An 18902-nucleotide genomic window follows, 5' to 3' on the forward strand; every position below is an offset into this window, starting at 1 on the left:
CAAACCCTGCAAATCGGCCGTAATTTGTGACCTGACCGGCGGCATGTTTTGAGAAGTTTCACTAAAACACCGTTACGGGGACGAATCAATTCCGGGCCGATATGATATGGGGCGAGATTGACACCTTGACTGAAACGCACTGGCATACGTCATCAAAGATTACGCTGGATAAACAAAATGGAGAATCCAAACGCAAATGTTTTCAGATAAGTATTTTGATTTAAAATATGATAATTGTAATTATTATAAAATGCAATTTGTTGAGGCACTATTATAAAACATTTAGGATTTAAATCTGAGAAAACATCCGAAAATTTTGGCAGACAATTAATGTAATGAATATTTATTGTTCAAAATTTGTTGTCACATTCATAAAACAAATAGTTACTAGGTTAATCTGCAGTCAATAACTTTAAAAAATGCACTACCACTTTCTACTTTAAATGTAGAAATTAAATTGGGTGAACAAACTTAGTGAAAACTATAAGTCACCAATTTTATCTTCAAGGGATAAAAGGGGGGGGGGTCTTAATTTGAGTTTAGGCTTCCAATGTAAGATACAGTACAAATGCATAATGCAATAATGTTTCTATTGAATTTATTGCTTCATAACCTCAAGAACAATTGATTCTTTGTGGATATTTTTGTACTTTTAGGGGATTAAATATGAGCTGCCAGCAATGATATGAAACAGATTTTATGCAGACTCCATTTTAATACCTTTATTCAGCAATTCAAGTTTGAAGTACAGAGACAGCAAGTTTTAAATTACAGAAAGGAAGAGAAGTTTATATCTGACACATAATTTTTATATTAGTTAATCAGTTTGTGAGTGAGGTTTAAGCTGACCATAGTCCAAATAATTATGACGTCTTGAAAGGCTATTATAATTTTTTTCTTTGACGCCTTACATCAACAAGTCGAAGTAAGGCGTCAAAGAAAAAAAATATAATAGCCTTTCAAGACGTCATAATTATTTGGACTAAGCTGACCATAGTTACTGTTTTTATTCTTATGCAAACCATGCAGGCCATTTTTTTCATGGATATGATGTTAAGAATGTTATTTATTTAAATATTTGAATATATTCAGATCAATCTATGATCAAAGCACTCACTATATTTTGTGTTTCTTAGAAAAAGTGATAAACCTTGGGCTTAATTGGAAGATCAAATCAGTTACAATGGGGTTTTGATTCCATTTCATGCTATCTTATTATGGCTGAATATGTCTTAATAAGGCTGAAGATTGGATGAATTTGTCTGAATAGTTCTTAATATGGTTGAATATTTCTGAATATGTATATGAATATTTCTGAATATATATGAATATTTCTTAATGTCTGAATATTTCTTAATATATGTCTGAATATTTCTTAATATGTCTGAATATTTCTTAGTATGGCTGAAGATTGGAAGAATGTTGGCTGAAGATTTCTGAATATTGCTGAATATGTCTTAAAAAATGGCTGAAGATTTCTTAATACAGCATCATTTAAACCATAAATTTTCTGAATATTTCTTAGTTTCTGAATATTTCTGTTTCTGAATACTGGCTGAATAGTCCGAAATCCAGTCAATATTCAGAAATAGACACAAATACAACATTCAGACCTATTCAGACGATTATTCAGATAGAATTCAGAAATAATTCAGACAATATTCAGCCACCAATTTTCCATGAGGGAAGTAGCAGATTGATGGAATTATCTCCCTTTCATCAATACATTTTATATGTAAGAAGTTTTGTATTAGAACTTGACTGGTTTGATTCTTTTGAAATGAAGGAAGAATCAGATTTTATGGATTACTTCCCTTTGATTAATGCATTTTGTTTTTTTAATCAGTTATTTACATATCAACTGAAGAATGGATTGTTTTTTGTATAAGAAAATTGACAGGTTAGATTAAATGGAAAAATAAAAATGAGCTGATTTCCCATTAACTCACAGATTTTATGGATTACCTCCCTTTGATCAATACATATTGTTTTACAATCAGTTATGTACATATCAACTGAACTCAGAGCAACTGAAGAATGGATTGTTATTTTTTTAGTAGAAATTGACAGGTTAGATAAATGGAAAAATAAAAATGAGCTCATGTTTAATTGAAGATTTTCCTTCACTGACAGACTTGACAAGCTATTAGTGTGTGTCATTCAGAATTTTATCAATAGATCAATAGAAATGTGGAATGACAAATATCAATTTGATATTGGTTTTAGTTATACTGCAGTAGTCAACACACCAATTAGTTAGGTGTTGTGTTTACTCAAATGGATTTGTAAAAAAATAACCTAATCTGTTCAAGAACGTAAGAATTGTTTGTGGTAATATTCGGGGGATTAAGTGGTTATTATTAGAAAAAAGCCTCTAAATCAGGATTACTATACCTGGCACGGCATACAAAGGAAAATTTAAACCAAAATATTGAATACGATTTTTCGTTGGATGATTATGTAATTCTTGCAAGGTATTGATTGGGGAGACAGGATCTGAACGTTACGTAAGTTTGTACGCTTGACGGGACATTAAAGTGAACAACACAATCTTATTTGACAATTACTGGACCTATGAAGTATAATATCAACTTTACGGCTGACAACATTCTACATTTAACATGCTTGAATGAAAGTGAAGGTGAAAATTTTAAGCGACTTCCTGAATTTGAAGTGACAGAAGGATAAAGTATTTTATATCTTGGATGATAATATCAAGTTTACAGTAAGATCTTAATTGTAGGGACTTATTGTCAAGTTTATCTAGACAAAGAAACAAATAATGTCAATAATTGTCATCTTAAATTGATCATTATCTGAATTTTGTATAACACATTGTTATTTAATTTTGAATGGGAATGTAGACTGTGGTTGCTTTCTTCTATATAATGTATATTTGGTATATGATGTCTCATTGACAATTGCATTATTTTCAACCATGTTATTTATATATTGCGACCAGGCGCAGATCCATAGGGCATAGGGGGAAAAGGGGGGGGGGGGGGGGGGGGGGGGGGGGGGGGGGGGGGGGGGGGTCCGGGGGTTGGAACCCCACATTATTTTGGACTATCAATGCATTTGAATGGGGACATGTAATTGGACCCCCCCCCTTTGTCCTAGGTTAGGACCCCCCTCCCCCTTTTTAAAATGGCTGGATCTACCCCTGGCTACATATCCATGTATTTTGAACTCCAGAAATAGTTTAGGTTCAACTATGAAATATGAAATGCGAATTATTGAAAGAGGTTGCCTATTCTGCCTAAATTGCCTCATTTACCCTCACAGTTGAATTTTCATTTCAGTTAGGAATTCAGACTTTATAATAAGTGTGTCATCCCTTGGGGGTTACATATTCTATGGGCAGTAAATAATGGTATTAATGTACAGTCTCTTTCCTTTCTTACTTTAAGTGGGCAATTCTTTCCAGTAAGGAAAGACTTGGAGATGAAGAACAATAATACAAACACAGCTCATTTGCTTTTATTTTGCTGTGCATGTATGGGTTTTGTGTCGAGGATGGATAGTCCATATCCTTGTTTTTCTATTATATGAATCTATAATACTAAAATTACGAGGTCCAATTTGTCAGCCGTCATCACGTAATAACGACAAATCAAAGAATTCAACTTTATATATAACTAATATAGTACAAAGGTGTAGATTAAAAATTACACCACTCCAGGCCCTTTTGTTTTCCACGTAATTAATATTGCCAATAATTAAGAAGTTCCAGGTCGAGTCCGATACCGATACCAATAGTATATTCACCTGTTACCTATTACCTTATCTGTACGTTCCGCATCTAACAGGCGCACCAACAAACGGCGTATTCAGGATTAATATGCTATAAACACCGGTCATACTCACAGGGTTGACACTGCTAAATTGTCAAATTGTTACCTATTGTAGTATTTAAATCAGTAAGACTTTCTAAGATTACAATACGAATACTAAAAATCTGGACTAAAAATGAGGCGTATAGGTACAGTTTTCAATTGTTTCAGTCACGGGACCCGCGATATCACGGGTGTGTTCTAGTATATATAATACTTGTGGCTTCTGGCAAGATAACAATACAGTTATCTTCCCTTTGATGGTATTATTAGTTATAGTATCTAGTAACTCTTAGGGCCACTGTTCAGCATAAATAATTGAAAAACTTGAGGAGAAATATGCATGATAGTACAGTGGTATTTCTTTTATCATGGTTCCCCATGTAAAAAATTAAATCCTAATTTTGGAGATTTTGAAGAATTATTAAGTTTGAACTGTTGCAAACCTTGGATAATAGATCCTTGATACAAAGATACCAAATATGACTTAAAGGTACAAAACACAAAAAATAAAGACCCATAACATTTGAAAGAAGTGCAGTCTTTTTGCCCCTCTTTGGTATATCTTGAACTTGAACTGAATGACGTTAATATACCAAAACAAACATTTTATGTTCTTTGAATTTCGATGATATCAGAACCTTGAAAAGAAGTTTTTGAAATGGTCAGCTGTTTCCTGGTTAGATTGTTTGTTTACATGATCTGCTCTGCAGATGTTGGTTGCTGTGTTGTTTACATATGGGTACCAGGCAATGGTTAACCAGGAACAAGTATAGACATTTATATTGGATGCAGAAACAATTTATAGACAATTAGCAGACTCATTTTGTTTTAAGTTTGTTTAATTCTGTTTTGATGAGATGTCAGGAGTTTTAATAAGCTTGGTTAAGTATCTGTTAAAACACTAATTGTTTACAACATTGAAGTCTGCATGTAGTGCACCATATAACTTTCATAATCTTGATGGTTCTCTGTACCTTAAGAAGAAGAATCTTGAGTTTGGATATTTCTAGAGTTTAAAGGGAGGGATAGAACTGAAATATAACCATGATAATGAAAGATTGGTGGCATGCTGCCACAAAAACCTTCTATAACCTATTGATAAAGCTTTTGAACATGACCTTCATTTTCCTGCAGCTCTGCCTATTTTTTTAATAAATAAACGAACATTGTTGTTGCAAAGTTATATGTTTACTTAATTTGCGACCATCAAACCATAAATTGATGACCACAAATCTTCTAATACAATGTTTTCATAATAGTTATCTCCTAATTGATGTTGAAGTAGTTGCTTTTTGAATCTACTGACTTTTCTTGTGATTGTAAGTCATGTGTGTTAATTCTAAAACAGATTAGTGACTTCTGTATTTATGTTTTAATTTTGTTTTTCAGGTTTATCAGGGGGAGACAAACCATCATCATTTTCATCAGAATCATCGGATCTTGTTTCATCTAAATCTCAAGTAAGTTTTAAAGATGGAAAAAATGTGAGAAAAAAACATTTAAAAAAAGAACAGAAAAAAGGGTAGCTTTAATAATTAAATGACGATCAACATTAATAATTTTGTAAACATTATCAAAATTAGGAGATATTATAGAGCTTAGCATCTCGTGTCGCTAAAGTTACAACTTTTAGGAGCATGTTATTGTTCTTGTCAAAACAATGGCAGTTCAATGTTCAGTGCTTTAATCATTTTATTCTAATTAAACTTCATGATGCCTTTCTGTGTTGAAGCTTTTACTATTTGCTTTGAATATAAAAAAGTTGTTTTATTATGAATTTTTGCTTAAAAAGCATGTGAACAAAAAATTGCTATAATTGGTTAAATTAATGCTTCTGACATTATTACAGGACGATGTAGACTTTGAGGTATAAAAAGCATGGAGTTGAAAAAACTGTTCAATTATTTAATAACCAATTAGAAGCATGGTGTTCAAAAGTTTGAATTTAACCAATGAAAAGCATGAAATTAAAGTTTTTGGAATTTTGCACCAACTTTAGAAACCCTTTTTACTACAACTGTTAATTATATATTTGCATGCAATTGGTCATTTAAAAAAATAAACTACATTTTTGAATAAAAATTTAAAAAAGGGAGCAATAAAACCCAAAGATATCAAGAAAAAACATACAATGTATTGGCCAAAATTGAAAAGAAGGAAAAGCATAAACAACATTCCACAAAATACTACACATATACAACAAGATTGAACATGCAAGGCAGCCCCATAAATATGGGGATGAAATCAAATGCACAAGAAGCTGTTACACTGAAAAATCACAAAAAATAATATGTGACAACTCTTTTGCTGTTGTCTGATTGCCCTTAATCATTATAGTAAAAAGCAAGAAACAATCAAAGATGGCCAGTGTGATTCCTTAATGTTAAAAGGGGAGATAATTTGTTAATTTTGATTCCACAGAATGACAGTAGACGGTCAATGATACTTGAATGGAAGCCAAGATTCTCCACTGTTATAATCATAAATTAATGCTCACCCTTCAAAAATCATATTTATTGTTAGGTTGAGACACCATTGATGAGGACAATAAATAATTTGTGTTTATTGAGATCATTACTCCCACACATGACATTGAAGATTAAATTTTATGTTTTATGACTGTATTTATATATAATATATGTAAATTTACAATTTGGCAACACACCCAGGTTAATTTAAACAGGTATACAAAAGGTATACAATTGGGTGGATATAAATCATTATGTATATTATATACTTAGTATCAAAGGTTTAAATAGCTGTCAGCAAATATCAAGATTTTTTTTGGTGATATTCTTTTTATATTCAAAGTTATTTTTGTAATTCTTGATGAAACAATTACGTCAGTCTGAACTCAAACAACACAGTATAGTCTCAGATCTGAAAAGAAAAAATCATGAATGAAAAATATGTCTTCCAAACTATATTGAATCCACAGTATTACAGGAATTATTTTTAGTACATTGTTGCTCATTTAGTTAGAAATTAATGTTAACCATTATAATGTTTAATAACCTTATACTTACCTTTCCCTCAGGTAACAAATTCTACAAGTCACCACACTCACCCCTCCTCACAGCATGGTACTAATCATACTGATAATACCCAGCATGCAACAGGAAAATCTATTTTAGATCATTTACTGCCATCTAAATTCTCATTTCCATCTAAGGTAAGTATGTTCCAGTTATCTGTAATTAAATTGAGAATGGAAATGGGGAACATGTCAAAGAGACAACAACAACCAAACCAAAGAGCAGCTGAAAACAGCTGTAGGCCACCAATGGGTCTTCAATACAGCGAGAAAATCCCACATCCCAGAGGTGTGCTTTAGCTGGCCCCTAAACAACTATGTGTACTAGTTTGTTTGACATATATGTATGCAATATAAAATTGAGAATGGAAATGGTGAATATTATATGTCAAAGAGACAACATCCCGACCAAAGTGCAAACAACAGCCGAAGGCCATCAATGGGTGTTCAATACAGCAAGAAAATCCTGCCCCTAGAGGCATGCTTCAGCTGGCCCCTAAACAAAATTGTGTACTAAGTGCATTGATAATTGGACATCATACTTAACTCTGAAATATATATAAAGAAACTATAATTAAAAACATACAAGATTAACAAAGGTCAGAGGCTCCAGACTTGGGACAGAGGCTCCTGACTTGGGACAGATGCTCTATCATGGCTTCTTTAACCTCTTGCTATTACAGTATCTCTACTTTGCTCTCAACCTGAAGAGTTCAGTACTAGGCAAGAGGTTATAGAAGCCGTCATAGAGCAATCAAATTAAACAAGTACAAGTTCAGGATACTTAACTCTTCAAATTAAAGGCATACGATACAGTTTTGATGCTGTATTTACAAGTTCATTAAAATTTGCATATAGGCTATTTTTTACCTGATTGAATCAAATATGTTATAAAAAATATACCTTCATGTGCTACTTTTTGAGTAAAATGAGGTAGAAATTTTGTATATTTGCTCAAAATTCAGATTTGTGCCCGTCATTTCTTTTTCGAAAGAAAGACAAAACGTTTTTGTTATAAAAGATAAACACAAATTGTTTTTTGTTAAATAATTGGTAATTATTGTATTTTATAAATATCCCAGAAAAATATGCAATTTTTTATTCAGAAATAACTCATCTTTATCAAATGTTCATGAATTGAGGAAAAAACGTCATTTTTTACTGCATGTTTATCAAAATTAAAAAAAATTCTCTATTTACAGTTTAATAAAATTTGGGTCACATAATCCCCTTGAAAAATGAAACAAAATGCCGTTTTGAAAAATAGGGGTCCATGAACTTGTTTTCAAATTAAATCAGTTTGAAAGATAAAAATCAGTCGAAAAATGCATCTTTTCCCGATATGTCACAGTTTGACGTCGCGAATATAACAAATTACGTTAGCAACGTCATTACCTTCCCTGTAACTGTATCGTATGCTCTTAAGAGAGGTATTAAAGCACTAGTCTGTTTGAAGTCTGACCTTGTGAACAAGCACAGTCAATAATAATTGGGCTCAGTGAATCAGTCTAGTTCAAAGCAGAATTAATATTCTTGTTACATTAACATGTTCTTACCTTATAATATACCTTAAATTTGCCATTGGAAGATAAATCATCAAAATGTGAGATTTCTGACTCTCATGAAATAATAGAGTTATGTCCCCTTGTCTATAAACTTCTGCATTGACATGAAGAGAGAGATAACAATTCTGTGTCATTTAGGTCTCTTGTGGAGAGTTGTCTCATTGGCAATCATACCACATCTTCTTTTTTTAGATACCTATTTATTCCTGTTCATAGTTTGAGGAAAAAATATTTGTGAATAAGGAAAGAAATACCAACATGTAATATAAACACACTCATGATAAAGTGTGACTCAAAAGAAAATGCACAATAACACTGGTCAACAAGCACTGGTGAATTCTAATTGTTGACCAGAAATAAGATAGAAATAGAATGGAATAATATAAAAAAGAAGATGTGGTATGATTGCCAATGGCAATGAGACAATTGTCCACAAGAGACCAAAATGAAAAAGTCTATATTTTTTTATTTTTCTTAATTGCTTCATTATCTTTATCATAAAAAAATAATACTTTCAAATGAAATAATTCAATATTCCACACTATATATATATGTGAAACAAGAAAAATATAACTTGTATCACTATTATGCAATCTTTTAAACTATTAATGTTTTTAAGGTTTTAATATGCAATTTAAACTTTTCTGAATATTTTCAGGTTTCCTCAGCAATTTCGAAATTCTCACATGAAAATGAGGCAGAAAGAAAAACTGAGGACTCAGCCAAAGCACCTCCAAAAATCACTCGTAAAAACAATTTCTCATCTCTCTTACAACGATTCTCTAGTCCTGAACCTGATGATCTATCGCCACGGAAACAGTCTGGCCTTCGACGTCAAGATGCACTAGGTAGTGGGAGTAGTGACGAGTCACGTAGGAGTACACCTGAGAGGACACAAAGTTTACGTGTAAAACGTACGCCACCTCCGGAGGATATAGAAACTATCAAAGGAGTTCAACGATCGGGGAGCTTTAAATCTAATTTTATGCGAAGACAAAGTAGTCCAGATCCAGTTGAACGTAGAATTTTACCCAACATTCCAGATAAAGTTGACACTGAGCATGTGCACTCAGAGGTTATAACTGAGCATGTGCAATCAGAGGTTATAACTGAAGAAGACGAAATGAAATCAAGCAGAACTTATCTCTGTCAAGCTAGCGATAAACCAACTGATGAATTGGCAGAAATATTAAAACAACGAAAAAAACATGTGAAAACTCAACAGAAAGACGGAGAAAAAGATGAAAGGGAGAGAATTACTAGTAAGAAAATTGAAAAAGCTGAAAACTTGGCCCCAGCAGCTGATGTTGAAGAAGTTATTGAGAATACGGAAGTTTTGTCTATTTTAAAAGCAAGGAGACACGAAACTGATTCTCGCACTGTAAATGGTGTTGAAAAGCCAGCACCATCTGTGTCAGAAGAACGTTTAACTGTTCAGCCATCAGAACCTATTACTGAAGTTTCATCTGTGTCTCAGGAATCTGAAGTTAAGGTTGTCCCACGTCTCCCAAGGAAATCGTCTCGGGATCTTACAAAATCCCAAGTGGCCTCATCCAACATGGCGCCCTCAAATGAAACTCAATCTCATAAAAATGGAATTAGTGATGTGAAACCGGACTTGTCAGACATTGATACAAGTCTGGCTGTTCTAGCCGAGGTGTCACAGGATATAGGTGGCGCCAAACCTTCAATCAGACGTTTATCTTCCGATGAATTAGGTAGCATGAAGAGTGCTTTATCTAAAGTGGACATAGAATCTCCTCAACAAGTGACATCATTCATTAAGGATGTACGGAGAACATCACACGGAAAAATTGATGCAGATTCAGTAAAAAATTCTGAAAAAGAAGTTTGTGAGGACAAGAAGGTTGAGCTAAAAGTGGAAACAAAAAGTAGTGTTACGCATCAAAAAGTGGAAGAACTTCGTAAGTCACCTGAAAGGAAAGGTCATATATCTCCAAGCTTGTTGGAAAAAGTGAAAGCAACTGAAGCTAAATTAGCAAGTTTAGGTACAACAAGTTTAAAACGTTCAGAATCGTATGGTTCTAAAAATGATAGATTTAAACCGAGAGGAATACTTAAACGTGCTGAATCTATGAAAAAAGCTGGTGTTGTTGTCGATCCTGAACTAGCTACAATATTACAGAGGAGAAGATCACGTCATGAGGATGATTCACCAGAAATTGAAAAGGGATCTAAAATGACTCTCTCTGCTAAAGATGATATTCAAGAAAGTTTAAGGTAGGTGTAGTCAGTTATTTTAGAATGTTTTATGTTTTTCTGTTCATTTTGGAAGATTGTAAGTACAGTATCACATCTGAGTCCAACACATGTAACAGACCACAACGACCAAAGAAAACAATTGGCATCTAACAGCTGTGGGTGGGGAATATTAGGAATTTGACCTTTTTAACTCTGCATGTCAGATAATATACTGTAGATAAGTACACATCTCTGTTGTTATCAATCAAAGCTTTTCTTTTGAATGGGAACATATGGTTGGAACTCCCCATCCTCTAAATGTCCAGGGTTCGGACCCCCTCCCTTATTGTCCTGGAGCGGAGCCCTTCTTTTTTTAAAGAAATGGCTGAATCCGCCACTGGTCTGGAGACCGTTCATTTAAAACATTTCCCACTTTCTAAACCCTATTCTAAACTTAAACATGATAAACTTGATTCACTACCTTAACACTGAAACTCTGAAACACTGGTAAAAAGCAAGCCATTTATTTAGATGAAACTGATATAGGTAAAAGCAAACACTCAATGCTGAACCAGTTTTATCTCTGATTGAAGCTCCCGTCTTTGACTCATTAATGTCTGACTGTATTTTCTCCCCTCTTTCATCATTGTGTGTGACATTGATACAGTCAGACTGAGATTCTGTCAGACGAATCAATCATCTTAATTCATTAACTAGAGTAGTCTTTTTAATTAGTACATGCATGTAGTAAGGGGTATGTAAAGGATACAAGCTTGAAGCATTGCCTTCCCTAGTCCGGTAATTTGGTTATTTTACTCTGCTTAGGGTTGGTACCATTATAAATTTAGGGTATCAGTTTTGTTTGTGGATTTCATGATATAAAGCAAAACCTTAAATTTCTGAATAAAATTTTTTTTTAAATCAAAATATTGTAAGCAAATGTCATCACTTGCCTCTTTTTTTAAAGTCTGGGTTCTTTATTGGTTCCTAATGGAGAAGAAGGCAGGAATGTAGAAAATATTTTTTATTGTACTAAAATTGTTTAAATGTAACATTGGGAGACTTTCAATTCTGTTGTTATTCAAATAAAATCTTAAGGTAGACTTTTTGAGGCATTTATAAAAATGAGGCTTTGCTCATTGTTGAAGGCCATATGGTGACCTATAGTTGTTAATTTCTGTGTCATTTTGGTCTCTTGTGGAGAGTTGTCTCATTGGCAATCATACCACATCTTCTTTTTTATAGGAATCGGATGTTCAGTAGGTGTCATTTGTTGATGTGATTGTGACATATAATGGTTTACTTTTATAAATTCTGACTTGGATAGAGAGTTGTCTCATTGGGACTCATACCACATCTTCTTATATCTATAGGGTACATACAGAAAAATCCTATAAACAAGTATGCGATGTTTTTTCTTTAAAATTTTGGACTTTTAACAAGCTAACATGTACGATTAAAAGATTAAAAAACGATGAATTTTTAAACTTTTCTTAGACAAAATCATTTAGAATTAATTATGTTCTTTTTATAGATCCCATCGATAGAATTTTTCACTTTTAATGCATAAAACTTATTTAAACCCCTGAATGGCACCTCATATACATTAATTGCACATTATAGCATGCATTACCCCTGGTTGATCCCCAGATGTTTGTCACAGAGTGTAATATATTGCTCAATCGATCCCCAGATGTTTGTCACAGAGTGTAATATATTGCTCAATCGATTACCAGATGTGTCTGTACACTTTGAAGGTAAGAACAACATCTTATTCATGTTATTTGCTAGATTTGAATTCCCTCTCAGAACCAGATTAGTCAAGTTAATTTGATTCCAAGTTGTTTGTTTTGATTCTCAGGAAATACTTACTCTGAAGTTCAATGAGGTAATGACAGCCTTTACTTGTCAGTTCTCTGTATTTTTTGTGGTTTTTTGTTTGGATGTTTTGATAGGTCAGCACTATTTAATTTGAAATGTCTGCCAGAATATCTCCTTTTTTGTCGAGCCTGAGACTTTTGTTGCAGAAAGCTCGACATAGGGATAGTGATCCTGCGGTGGCGGCTACGGCAGTTACAGCAACGGCGTTCTCTAACTTCTTAAAAGCTTTATATTTTAGAAGGTGGAAGACCTAGATGCTTCATACTTTGTATATGGATGCCTCATGTTACGAAGTTTTCGTCAGTCACATGTCCAATGAAAAAAAAGTTAAGATTTTTTATAATGTTATCTTATTATAAGTAATAGGATAACTATATTTGGTATGTGCGTACCTTGCAAGGTCCTCATGCCCGTCAGACAGTTTTCAATTGACCTCAACCTCATTTCATGGATCAGTGAACAAGGTTAAGTTTTTGTGGTCAAGTCAATATCACAGATACTATAAGCAATAGGTCTAGTATATTCGGTGTATGGAAGGACTGTGAGGTGTACATGTCAAACTGGCAGGTGTCATCTGACCTTGACCCCATTTTCATGGTTCAGTGGTTATAGTTAAGTTTTTGTGTGTTTTGGTCTGTTTTTCTTATACTGTATGCAATAGGTCTACTATATTTGGTATATGGAATGATTGTAAGGTGTACATGTCTAGCTGGCAGGTTTAATCTGACCTTGACCTCATTTTCATGGTTCAGTGATCAAAATTAAGTTTTTCAGGTTTGGTCTTTTTTTTAATACTATATGCAATAGGTCAACTATATTTGGTGTATGGAAATATTTTCTGATCTATAAGTCAGTCCTGCAGGTTTTATTTGACCTTGACCTTATTTTCACGGTTCATTGCTCAGTGTTAAGTTTTTGTGTTTTTGTTTTTCTTAAACTATAGGCAATAGATCAACTATATTTGTTGTATAGAAGAATTGTTTGCTGTACATGCCTGCCTGGCATGGTTCATCTGACCTTGACCTCATTTTCATGGTTCATTGGTCTTTGTTTAGTTTTCTTGGTTAATGTTAAGTTTATGTGACAGTTGTAATAAAGCTTTATATTTAGGACTATCAACATAATAACAATGATTAGTAAAGAAGGCGAGACATTTCAGCATGTGCACTCTTGTTTGTAGTAGGAGGTCTGAACCCAAACTTGATAAGGTATTAAATCTAAGGTTTTTGTACCCCCAGGCATAGATAGCCTTATCCAAATATGCATTATTAAAGAGTAACCCTTAACTGTCCTCTTCTTCCTTTCTGTCCTTCAATCTCTCCGTCTGTCAGTCTTTCCATCTGTCCTTCAATCTCTCCGTCTGTCAGTCTTTCCATCTGTCCTTCAATCTCTCCGTCTGTCAGTCTTTCCATCTGTCCTTCCATCTCTCCCTCTGTCAGTCTTTCCATCTGTTCATCCCATTTTTATTTGTGGGGGGTCACCCGTGTCCTCAGACACATTCTATTATTTTGTTTTTTAAAGCTCTTCTTTTTAATATTTGATTTTGCCATTCCATATTGTTTTGAATGCCAACCTAAACACAGATCCTATTGTATCAATCACTAAGTTTCCACTGAACTAACTTACACTATGATAAAGAAGCTGGTAATGAGATATAAATAATCTGATTTGATACCATGCCGATAAGTTTTAATATGTTTTGATATCTGATAAATAGTTTACCTTACAGGTTTAATACCTACAGGAAGTTGTTTAGTAAATAAGATCATTTACATCATGTTAACTTGATAAGTTATTACATCTTTGGTTGGTGATATCTTCCATACTTTTTATAAAGTTACAATGTAGACACAGAACATGTGGGAAATAACCAAATTTCTAAAGTAACTCAGCAATAGTTACCTCCCTTATATTGATTTTACAAGAGTTGTCTTTCTTTTGGAGGTGTTGTTTCATGAAATAAGGAAACTTTTTTTGTGTCTAGAAATAATGTTAATGCATAAGACAAAAAAATTAATTTTATCTATCTGGATGTAATTAATGGATGTGGATCGACATTAGGAAAAAGAATTAATATTTTGCAATGATTTCAAAGGAAAAACAAAACAAAACAAAGAAAATTAGTCAAGCCTTGGATTAAGACATGATAAAGAAAGTGACATGATGAAAATTCACAGCATATAAATAGCTTTTTCTAATCTATTAAGAAGGCTATCCTGCCAACACAATGTTTGAAGTTAGGCTCTTGTTTCATGGAACAGAAGGGTGTATTTCTGACCTATTCATAAACAAAATATAGTAAGGTACGCACCTACAAACTGAGGTGTCACCTCTGCATAAACTATTACATAAATATACCCCTGTGCCAACATTATGTCCAACCTTTGCTAAAGTCTGTAATAAATGATCAGAGATGAATGCCAGAAATCATGCAGGTTTAATACAATAAGGATTATACAAGATGTTCAGGTACAAGTTCAGGTACAGGTTTTCCTTATTCATTCAGATATTGATTTTACTTTGAGGATTTAACATTGAGTCCATACTTCACCCTGACATGATGAAGTCGACATACCAAGAAATGTTAAAATTAGTACATTGTATATCACTGTTCTTGCTGTTTTTATGACTTTTTCACCTAGGAAATTGCTATCAGTTCCATATATATTACAGTTCATTTAAAAAGGAAAACTTTATTATGCTGTCATGGATTTATCTTCCTCAGGAACAAAAGAAGCTCATTATTTAAAGCCAATGATTTTGAAATACAGAAACACTAGGATAGCTTTATGACCAAATGGACCTAAAATTAATTGTATTAACATTTGATTATATGTTGGATTTGGACCTAGATAATTTCAGGAACCACAAAATTAAAATGCTGCATGTAAAGTGCTTTGTGAAGTTAGACTATTATTTTGATAAAAGTATTCCATATTTTCTAATTTTGTAATTTCAGACGAGAACAAGAGCAGCGTAAGAGTATTTCTCACGACAACAATGACAATCAGGACGTACCAATGCCTTCCATTACAGAGAGAATATTTCATATGGCAACAAAGTTAGAGGAAACAAGGTCATGTCCTATAACACCAAAGTCAAGGTCAGGGGCAACAACTCCTAAACTTTCTGCATTTTATAGGTAAGTTACAAAGTTAGAGGAAACAAGGTCATGTCCAATACCACCAAAGTCAAGGTCAGGAGCAACAACTCCTAAACTTTCTGCATTTTATAGGTAAGTTACAAAGTTAGAGGAAACAAGGTCATGTCCAATAACATCAAAGTCACGGTCAGGGGCAACAACTCCTAAACTTTCTGCATTTTATAGGTAAGTTACAAAGTTAGAGGAAACAAGGTCATGTCCAATAACACCAAAGTCACGGTCAGGGGCAACAACTCCTAAACTTTCTGCATTTTATAGGTAAGTTACAAAGTTAGAGGAAACAAGGTCATGTCCAATAACACCAAAGTCAAGGTCGGAGCAACAACTCCTAAACTTTCTGCATTTTATAGGTAAGGTACTTATATCTGGTGACCAAAAACAAAGTGGTCAACTTAACTTGCAAACACTATGTATTTTATATACCTGTCTGCTTCATGCAAGTGTTTCTATTCATTTCAAGATCATGGTCTTTTTGAAGGGCATTTACCCTATACAATCTGTGTTTGATTTATTTTAAATTGCAATTGAGGATTTCCAGTCACATCGTAATCCAAGTCAGGGGCAGTACCTCCTATACTTATGAATTGTTGTTTGTGACTTAACATCTGGTGGGAGGTATATCATTTATTACCATAATTATAAAGTAAGGTATACATGAAGGAACCGACATATCAAAAGCTAGATAAAATAAAGTATTGACAAAAGTAATAGTCTCATACAAGACTTAGTGATTTTGGCAGACTTTTATAATTCATCATATTATCTCTCCCACAGTCAATACACAAACATGACATCACATGATTTATATACATCATTGAGTGTTGTCTTGGCTCCATTCTGCTATGTTCTGATTGTCGTCTCAAGATGCATCTTGATGAAATGTATATACATCTATAAGAAAGGAACTTATTGTATACAAATATTTGAAGGTTTGTTGAGGCACAAGTTTTGCTTTTTGGGATATTTTTGTCAATTTTCATAGTATTCGAAATTCCTATTTTTCAAATATCTTTCAATCCCCTCTTTTGTATTGACATTTTACGATTGATTGAGTCATTCATTCTGAATGATGTCACGAAAAATAAATATTGTGAAATACTTTTTTTATTGCCATGGATACATTTATATACATTAACAAATTCTATATCCACAATTATCAAATTTGAAGATGAATCTACTGGTTTTAGCAAATTATGTACCCACTACATTTACATGTTTGTATTTTGTTGAAAATCATAAATCCTCAAATTTAATTGTTGTCCAGGAATAAATAATTTTACTTCTGTTTTTAGCAAATTCTGTGTCCACTACAATAACATTTACATGTTTGTATTTTTGTTGAAATTCATAAAATTCTCAAATTTGTAGCCCAGGAATAATTATAATTAATGAATCTTCTGGTTTTGTTTGTTGACTATAATGCATTAGTTCTTAAGTGCTATACCAAGATAATCTGACCCTTTGTGCTTTATGATAATAATCTGACCCCTATGACCTGATGTCCAGATGTCCAGATGGTCAGTAATTCATTAGTACTTGTTGTTGATTTATGATAAAACAATTAACTAGAATATACACAGACAGTATGCTGCAGCAGCTTCCTAAGTAGGGTCTGGACAGATTGGGTTCTGTAGGTAATATCCTTGTAATTTTTATTTATATATCTTAAATTGCATGGTTTAGTATTAAAGTGATTTTTAATTAAAACTCTATAGTTAAATATGGATTAGTCTGCTATATTTTTTTTCGCAGAGCTACTCTGTACTATGGAATTATTGTGGTGTTTTTTTTATTAATGTGAAAATGTGACAGTATTACTTCCTCATTGACCTATACAAATTTGCTTCCTTAATTTCTATAATTATTTTCCTTTGTAAAATGTTTGGAACAACATTTATTACTTTTCTCATGTTTGGTTATTGATTCTCAATAATAAATGTACATATGCAGAATTTCTGAATTAACAGTAAAAAATTAATTGTATTTCAGGAGCAAGTTTTGGTTGAGGTTACTAATAAAAACTAAAAAGATGTTAGTGGTAATTGTTATTTCACTGATTTCACTAATTTACCAAAAATTGTTCATTGATTTCGATAAAGTCTTTAAAATTATGGCTTTTCACACTTTAAAAACTAGGACCAAACAGTTGAATATTACAACAAAAATTATAATCCCATTTTGTTATTTTTTTCAGATCTAGTAGTTCCACGTCTCAGTCTTTTGACCAAGATGAGGCTTCAACTTTAACTGGTAATAATTTGCTACAGAAACTGAATACATTGGCCGAGCAGAGATTATCCTCAGTACAAGACAAACGGAAAAGTTTTCAGAAACGTCCCAGAGATGATTGGAGAACACGGACACAGCCTGTTACCATCGAGGAGTTAGAGGAGGCAGGAAAGTAAGTTACAAATAAACCAGGGTACCAGTTAATAAAGCAGAATAAAGTTAAAGCCTAGGGTACCAGTTAACAAAGCAGAATAAAAGTTAAGCCTAGGGTACCAGTTAATAAAACAAAATGAAATTTAAGCTTAGGGTACCAGTTAATAAAACAAAACGAAATTTAAGCTTAGGGTACCAGTTAATAAAACAAAATGAAATTTAAGCTTAGGGTACCAGTTAATAAAACAAAATGAAATTTAAGTTAAGTGTACCAGTTAACAAAACAAAATGAAATTTAAGCTAAGGGTACCAGTTAATAAAACAACAGAGCTCCAGATAAGCTGTGTATTTGCGTGATCACGCAATACAAATAATAAAAAACCCAATGCAATTGCCCATTGCAGGGTTCAATAACCCAATTACTTCAAAGGAAAACCCAATTATATACCAAAACCATGAGTTCTCAACCCTTTTATTGGCTACCGTTTGCGTTATTTACCCTTATCTGTTTACAGTCGTCGCGTAAATCTATTTTTATAATATTTATAATTGGAAATTTCCTTTCGTTCTAAAAATAGATCCCTGCATCAAGCAGCTCAAATGGGTCCCTGTTGGAGTTTTCTCTTGATCAATAGGTACACGTGTTTTTGAAAACATTTCGATCTTCTCGGCGTTTATCCAATTAGTGTGTGTTATTTAGTCATATTTTTTTCGCATTGCTCCGGATTTATCATAACATACATTGAATTAAAACGAAAGTGAATGTCCGGTTAAAATATTGAATAGAAGCATGTTTTCTGCTTCTTTTGAAAAGCTGAGGGAAAGTTATGACAATAGCA

At 33.1% G+C, this 18902-nt stretch overlaps 1 protein-coding gene across 1 annotated transcript in view; it reads left to right on the forward strand.

Moving 5' to 3' along the window:
* Positions 1-18902, forward strand: part of LOC134695228 (uncharacterized) — a 142792-nt gene that overhangs the window by 86135 nt on the left and 37755 nt on the right. The window contains exons 6-11 of the mRNA XM_063556439.1: positions 5226-5296; positions 5686-5703; positions 6874-7008; positions 9094-10676; positions 15478-15660; positions 17876-18082. Of these exons, the coding sequence (XP_063412509.1) occupies positions 5226-5296; positions 5686-5703; positions 6874-7008; positions 9094-10676; positions 15478-15660; positions 17876-18082 (2197 nt within the window). The remainder of the gene's footprint in view (positions 1-5225; positions 5297-5685; positions 5704-6873; positions 7009-9093; positions 10677-15477; positions 15661-17875; positions 18083-18902) is intronic.

This window comes from Mytilus trossulus, chromosome 13 (genome assembly GCF_036588685.1).
Source record: "Mytilus trossulus isolate FHL-02 chromosome 13, PNRI_Mtr1.1.1.hap1, whole genome shotgun sequence".
Classification (NCBI taxonomy): domain Eukaryota; kingdom Metazoa; phylum Mollusca; class Bivalvia; order Mytilida; family Mytilidae; genus Mytilus; species Mytilus trossulus.